Source organism: Cyprinus carpio, chromosome B20, assembly GCF_018340385.1.
Source record: "Cyprinus carpio isolate SPL01 chromosome B20, ASM1834038v1, whole genome shotgun sequence".
NCBI classification, from domain to species: Eukaryota; Metazoa; Chordata; class Actinopteri; order Cypriniformes; family Cyprinidae; genus Cyprinus; species Cyprinus carpio.
The window spans coordinates 25001902-25010016 of NC_056616.1; the positions used below are offsets into that span (position 1 = coordinate 25001902).

General features: G+C 35.7%; 1 protein-coding gene across 1 annotated transcript; it reads left to right on the forward strand.

Annotated features, from left to right (window-relative positions):
- Positions 1 to 247: 247 nt before the first annotated feature.
- Positions 248 to 7692, forward strand: slc25a47a (solute carrier family 25 member 47a). Its single transcript, XM_042747074.1, has 6 exons — positions 248 to 653; positions 1641 to 1684; positions 1812 to 1883; positions 2992 to 3168; positions 4798 to 5053; positions 6984 to 7692. Exons 1-6 carry the CDS (start codon positions 617 to 619, stop codon positions 7274 to 7276), a joined length of 879 nt encoding a protein of 292 aa, XP_042603008.1. The 5' UTR covers positions 248 to 616; the 3' UTR covers positions 7277 to 7692.
- The last annotated feature ends 423 nt before the right edge of the window (positions 7693 to 8115 follow it).

Below are 8115 nucleotides of genomic sequence, written 5' to 3' on the forward strand. Positions count from 1 at the left end.
GTTACATAGAACTAATGTATAGTAAAATTATCCCTATTACCGCTGTTGTCGCTATATTTTCAAGATTAATGTTCTCTTAACTAGCGCGCTTCGTTCAGTGAATCGCGAGTCGACTCGACCGAATCTCTCGAAAGGAATCGGGTCAAAAAAGATTCATCGCACTCGTCATTTCTCTTCCGCGTTGCATCAGCGTGCTGATGCTGTAACGCGTGCGCGGAAAAATTCACTCGGTCTGTCATCGATTAAATAAAGCTTTCTTCATCAAATGCGCAACTGATCGCCTGTCTTGAGCTTGTAGAGATATAACAATTTTATTTAAAGTTTTAAAGTCACATTAGAGACGATCAGATAAAGGCACATCGTGTGTTATGCACGCACCGGTGTCAATAAAAATCAAGTTGTTAATTATTGCTTTTAAATAAGAGCATGCATAAACAAGTTGGTGCAGTTGCAGAGGAGCCACGTGGGAAATGAGGGACAGTTACAAAAGCACTACCGCAGATCAGAAACACCTACAACCTTGACTGAGCACGACAGCGCTGCGTTATGCAATTACTTTTCAGATTCTATAATAGGCTAATAATGCCATGAGGGTTTAGAATGACTAGACGGGACGATGCATTTCGCAGACTTCTTTGCAGGATCGTTTGGAGGTACAGTACAAAGTCGTTGTTTGTCTGGTTCAGTTCTCTGATATAAGTCGAATGAGTGCTGTAGCGTGTTGTGTGTACGCAGTGCCCTGGATATGGACAGTGTGCAATGGTAGCACCTTTTTTTTGCATAAAAACAAATTAGTGCACTCAAGGAAGCATTTTGTTTGTTCCCACGGAGAGAGAGAAAAATAAAATTATATAAAACTTGTAATAGTCCATTTTAGTTGAAAATGAAACCGAATTAATAAATAGAAGGCACGAGGCATATATATATATATATATATATATATATAGATATATATATATACACACACTGTATATACATACATATATAATTATTATATTATAATAACAATAATTGTAATCTAAAAACTATTCCTTTAATGCAATAATATATGGTATTCATAGGCACACCTTGTGTTGAAAAAAAAAACATTTAAATTGGAAATTAAAAATATAAATTAATGGGAAATACAAATGCGTAAATAAAACAAGAATTTATACAAGTATAAAAAATGACATTTAAATAAGAAAAATTGTTTAATTAAAAATAAATAAAAAAACAAAACAAAGAATTGTAAACTGTTCTCTTGATTTAAATGCAGCAATAATAGATCTCCATGAGGCATGACCAACATTTATATCATCCTATGACCAACATTTTATAAACAAGACATTTGAACATCTTCACACAAAACATTTCTGTATTTTGGACACATTCTATGATTTGTCCACTACGCAAACCTTTGGAGACTTTTAGGGCACATACATAAAACCCACAGCTATATTCATAAAATAATAACAAAATTTATGCAAACAACATTTTTACAGTGTTTCCCAGCTCTGTTCCTGGAAGCAAACAAACTGCACACATTTAAAGCGTGTTTTGAGTTCTTATGAGTCTACTAATTTCTTCTACTAATTACTTATAATTAGAACTCAGCAATATGTTCCGAGTATGACTGATGTGCTGTTGTTGTGTTCCAGGAGCGTGTGGTGTGGCGGTCGGTTATCCACTGGATACTGTCAAAGTACACTTATTCCAGCCAATCACACATTATTATTAAATGCTATATTATATTTGGCTCATAATTTCAGACATGCATTGCTGTATCATCATCTCCTGACCCTAAATATGTTGATTTGACCCCTGCACAGGTCAGAATCCAAACTCAGAAACAGTTCGCTGGAATCTGGCACTGCATCGTAACCACCATCAAAAAAGAAGGGGTACGAAACATACATTTGCTTCATGTTTAATGATTAATGCACTTATATATTAGAGAACGATTCCACAAATCTGTCTTTACTGAGTAATTAAAGTAAGAAAGAAACTCTAAAACACACTTAGCAACTGTATCTATATTATAGATTTCATTTGTTTTGAACTGGTTTTATTTTTTTGGTTTCATTTTAATTTTAGTTAAAGTCTTAGTCATTTTTATTTTGTCATTTTTGTTATTATTAATTTAAATGTTTATATAGTTATTTTTTATTTCGGTTTTAGTTTTAGTTATTTCAATACATCAAGTTGAACTAAATCAAAATGAGAATTTTTAAATTAAAAAAAAACTTTAATATGTTTTATTTTAGTAAAAAAAAAAATAATAATAAAAAATAACAAAAAGTTTCTTATGCCTTTAGTTTAATTTTTAATTAACAAAAATAACTATTTCTGCATGGCTACCACTCATAAATCAAATAAAATAAAAAATAAAATAAAAAACATAGGCCTACTTATGTTTTCTTTTGATATTTTGAGGGTCCCACCATTATTTGAATTTAATGCAAAAAAAAAAAAATCTCATAAAACTCAAAACTCATTTATTTCAGAACATGCAGAAGTTTAAGTTATCCACCTTATTTTTAACGTAAGAGCTCGTTATGCTGCTTCATCGCAGATTAGTGTTTCTTATAATATTTTAATGTCTCGTCATATTTATCAAAGCACTGGTTTGCACCGTAAATAGTTTTATAATTTACTCCACTTTGTTATTCTTCAAGTCATTTACCAAAGATGGCGAATGAATGGAAAGTCTCACACATTGGCAGAAAATACACTATATTGCCAAAAGTACTGTGAATCATTGTTATGTCAGAATAGAAAAGGGTCCTGTCCAAACTGTTGCTATAAAATCAGAAGCACACAATTCCCTAGAATATCATTCTATGCTTAAACATTGAGATTTGTACTCATGGAAATTACTAAAGTACTCAAACCTGCTCATTAAAAGGGGGTGTCCCAATACTTTTGGCAATATAGTGTAGCTTGCACATTGCAAAATAAAGTGGATACTCTCGGAGCATTAATAGAGAAGTTCTCTGATTTCTCATGCAGGTCCATGGCTTCTTTAAGGGAATGGCTTTGCCGATCACTACTATATCCATGACGTCCTCTGTGGTGTTTGGCACTTACCGGAACTGTCTGCAGTGTTTGGCTCAGATCCGCGGGATCGGCGCTCCCAACTCCAAGCTCGATGTGTTTCTGTCAGGCCTGGCGGCTGGAGTGGCACAGGTCTGAGATCTGCTTAAAGGGATAGTTCACCCAAAAATGAAAACTACCCCATGATTTACTCACCCTCAAGGTGTGCTAGATGTATATGACTTTCATCTTTCAGAAGAATACAATCGGAGTTATTTTGATTGCTTTAATGTTGAAGTAATACCTGTGGTATTTTTGGCGCTCTTTTTTTTGTTGTCCTTTTTCTCTATAAAATGTTTTAGGAATCATCATAAATTATATATCATTTGAAAGCTTAGAATCCCAAGATTCATCCTCTGAAACCATTTTGAAATCAGACACTGCGTTACCATGGAAATGGTACTTTAAAATCTTGTGGCGGTCTCCTCCCCCTTAGTGGGCGGTGTCAAGTGTCATATTACAAAATGCATTACGGTCTTTTAGAATCAAAACTTTTTATAATCTTGGCAACAAACATATCATTGGAAAGGTCTGAGTCTTAGGATTCCATATTGTGTGGTTGTTTTGAGTACTGAAGTAAAATTGACAGAGAAATCTAGAGAAAAATTCATTAAACAAAATTCAAAGGAGTTTTGATGGCTCCCAGTGGCTGTTTGTGGTATGACGCCCTAAATAAAAATCTCACAGGAACCTCAAGTTTTTTTCATATCAACTTCAAATTTGGAACATAACTTATTTAGACACATGGCTTTAATTTTATACCAATTTTAGAGTAAAACCTGTTATGTAAAATATTTATAATAAATAAAATAAAATTAATATAGCGCATTTTATTTACAGGACATTTAAACATCTATAACTTTTTGATACTTAAATTTTTTGAAAAAATTCCACTTTTGCCAAAATCTGCTAATTTTCTTCTTTAAAAAGAGACCAACCTTAGGTCTATATTCCAAAGTGTTCATAAAATACAACAATTTAAGTTTGGATAGTGCACTTTAATGCCTATTTTAAAAAATGGGGGGTGACAGTAGAACGTCCCGGCTCTTCCAAGCTTTATAATGGGAGTGAATGGGTGTTGAGATTTTGAAGCTCAATAAAGTGCGTTCATCCGTTATAAAAAGTGCTCCACATGGCTCCGGAGGGCCTTCTGAAGTGAATCGGTGCGTTTGTGTAAGAAAAACATCCATATTTAAAACTTTATAAGCCGTAATGTCACACGAGAGAGTGGCGTTCCAGCGGATGACGTAGCGAAGCTCCGCTGAGAGGACAGAGAAAAACAAAACACAGGTCACTAATTAGAAGTACAAAACAAGGATTTGTAAAGAAAAATGTCGGAGGATTTTGATATAAGCCTAAAGGAGACTGGTTTTTCTTTGCGTTAAACAAAACTTAATTAATTTATTGTTAAATAAACTTTAATATGAGAATGATTTCTGAAGAATCATGTGACACTGAAGACTGGAGTAATGATGCTGAAAATACAGCTGTGCATCACAGAAATAAATCACAGTTTAACACATATTCACAAATTGTAATTATTTAGTATTCTGATCAAATAAAAGCTGCCTCGGTGAGCAGAAGAGACTTTACAAAATCATAATGCTTCCAGTATATGATAAATAATAATATACCAAAACCAAGCAACACAAGCCTGATTTTCAATAAAACACACATAAAGTGATCACACCCTTCATTATGTGATATATTCTGTGTTGCTAGGTGTCTGTAATGTCACCGGGCGACTTGGTGAAGGTTCGTCTTCAGTGTCAGACGGAGAGCAAGAGAAGCGGACTCAAACCCAGATACAGCGGTCCGATGCACTGTCTGCTGAGCGTCGCCAGAGACGAGGGCATCTCAGGCCTTTACAGAGGAGCTCTGCCTCTGGCCTTCAGAGACGGGCCGTCATTCGCCACCTACTTCTTGACCTACAGCACTCTGTGTTCACTGCTCACACCTGCAGGACAGAAAGAGACAGGTGAACAGCAGCCCGAACACTTCACTTCTGTCATTCACTCCATCCAAACCCCGTTTGACTCGTTTCTTCAAGAGAGTCTTTCAGAAAAGCAGCATAACAGAAGCGGTTGTTGCTCATTCTGACTCATTAGGCCAGCACGGGTCACATTCAGAGGCTTTAGAAAGGTTTATTCCACTTTGGTTTTTCAGCGGAGGTTTGCTGGTGAAAGATCATGACCTTTCTTTGGGAGCATGCTTCATAGCTCCTTGTTCAAGCGCTTGTTCTGTCCAAGCTGGACTAGTGCAATGCTCTCCTGGCAGGTCTTCCAGCCACTTCTATCAAATCTTTACAATTAATCCAGAACGCGGCAGCTGAGCTGAAAACAAAAAATGCACGTCACACGTCTCTTCATCAGTTCGCACTCGCATAAAATCCAAGGCATTGATGTTTGCATACAAAACCAGCACTGGCTCTGCACCCCTTTACCTAAATTCATTACTTCAGACTTATGTTCCTCTAGAAGCTTGTGTTCCGCAAGTGAACATCGCTTGATTGTTAATCCAAAATAAGCACAGACTTTTACATTAACTGTTCCCTGCTGGTGGATTGACCTGCACATCTTCAAGAATCGGCTAAAAACATCTCTTTCATCTTTATTTGACCCTCTAACTCTATTCTTCTATAGACCCCTTAATCGCCTACGTCACTGTGACGTCACCGCTCTAGCTGGAGGCAAAACATAAGGAAGAACTCATAGCAGGCGCGCTAAAAGTTTGAGGTTTTGACTTTAAAATGTCGTCTTGTTGTGTTTTTGGCTGCCAGAATAGAAGGAACAGCACTTTTGGTTCGAAACTAAAGTTTCACCGGATCCCGGCTGACATTCCTTCACAGAAATCAAGAAGACAATTGTGGTTGAATGCAATACGGCGTACAGACTAGACAGAGACGATCATAAATAATGCTCGTGTTTGTAGTGCACACTTTATATTAGGTAAAATAATCTAAGCATATGTACTGGTGTGTTGGTTTTATCTAGTACAAATCAGCAATTTTATGTTTTATAGGTGAAAAGTCGCCAACCTTCAGCGCACTAGCTAGCTTAAATGTTAAACAAACATACAGCGATAGATGTGTGTGCCATCCTTTGAATGGTCTCTTAAAATAATCCACATTGCTAAACATAGTTAGCCCAGCGATAGGTTACATTAGACAATAAGCCTTGACAAAATTCCCCAAACCACCACCCGAAAGCAATTCATATGTTGTCTAAAAAATATCCAAAACCTGGTTAAAATGTTTCCAATGAGAACAAGATACAAGAACTACACCAGGCTTAGCTAAAAATAAATAAATAAATAAATTAGGCTACTGTAATGTTATCCACTCGTCATTATATTTTGGTCAGATAACCAGTTTGGTCAGTGAACTGAGTGATCAACTGAATTAATTGATAAATGTATGCTTACTCCCACTATTTTTATTATTATTTTTTTGTCACGGTCCCGCAGAGTCAGTGACTGTACATATTCGGACAGTTCCGAACCTTCTTCTGCATCCATGTTTAATAAATCCCTCCTAAAACGTGCTAGTTTACGCTCGTCAACATTGCGTCCGCGACTCTTTTTGCCTCCAGCTAAGCCCCGCCCACCCGGAGACGTTGCAATGTTTACAAACTTTTAAGGGGTCTATTCTAACAAAAAAAAAACTTTCCCTTTAAAAAAAAGTCACTTTTAGACTTGCACTCTATTCATTTAGGGTTAGGGTTAGGCTTGTTTTCTTACAAAGAAAAAAAAAACTATGCACTTGCACATCATTGCTCTTTTGTTGATTTTGATTGCTTCCTCATTTGTACTGTAAGTCGCTTTGGATAAGAGCGTCTGCTAAATGACTGAATGTAATGTAATGTTTACTAGGATTAAGTGTGTGTGTGTGTGTGTGTTGATGTCGTCAGAGTGGACCGCGGTGCTGTTGTCCGGTGGATTGGCAGGAACGGCCGGCTGGTCCGTCGGGACACCCATGGACGTGATCAAAGCGCGTCTGCAGATGGACGGCGTCCGAGGAGAGAGGAGATACCGAGGACTGGTTCACTGCGTGGCTGAGACCGTACGCAACGAAGGGCCGGGGATCTTCTTCAGAAGCTTGGGAATAAACTGTCTGCGAGCGTTTCCCGTCAACATGGTGGTCTTTGCCGTTTACGAGGTTTCTGTCCGGGTTCTCAGGTCAGCATCTGTGGAGCCACTCTAACGGTCACACCATTAATGTGTGATTCAGATTGTGTTTTTGTGTTTTTTATTAGCCTGCTTTATATATGTGACCCTCTCTGTGAAAATCTGATTATGAGCTAACAAGCATCAACGTTTCATTTCACTATGATATCCATCTTTGACATGGTCTTACTCAGTCAGTAATAAAGATAGCAAGGTTGCATTTTCACAGAATGTTGTATGATTTTATGTAGAAAACAGTAAATCTGCAAAAAAATGACTTGAGCTGGGTTTTCACAGACGGAGTTATAAAACCTCTCAAGAACACGTCCCAGGCATATTTTACCCCAAAATAAAAAGAAAAAAAAATAGTTTTATTTATTTATGTTTTACACAACATATTAAATTGTACTGGTTTTAATTTATTAGAATAAGAATACATTTATTAGCATTAATGGAGATTTTAATATTATTAAAAAAGAGTATTATTTATTTATGAAAATGTTTCAGTCTTTATGCTTTAAAATTTCACATTAATTTGTTTTTGTTTTTTTTTTTGCAGCATGGTTTTATAGATAATAGTACTGTATTATATAATAAAAAAATAAAATATTTAACAAAGTAAATTATAATTAAAATTGAAGAAAATGTGCTTAATTTTCATAAAATAGTCAGAATGCAAAAACAAAAACAAGACTTCACTTTAATTAAATGAAATATAATTTCTCTTTTTTTATTATAGTAAAGAAGTATTATTTAGACAACAGTGTAAATTAAAAAAAAAAGTCAAAAGCAAGTTTACATAGATATTTATTGTTAAACCACAGCCATAAAACAATTGTGTTACATGAAAAGAAATTATTTCTTTTAAAGTAACAA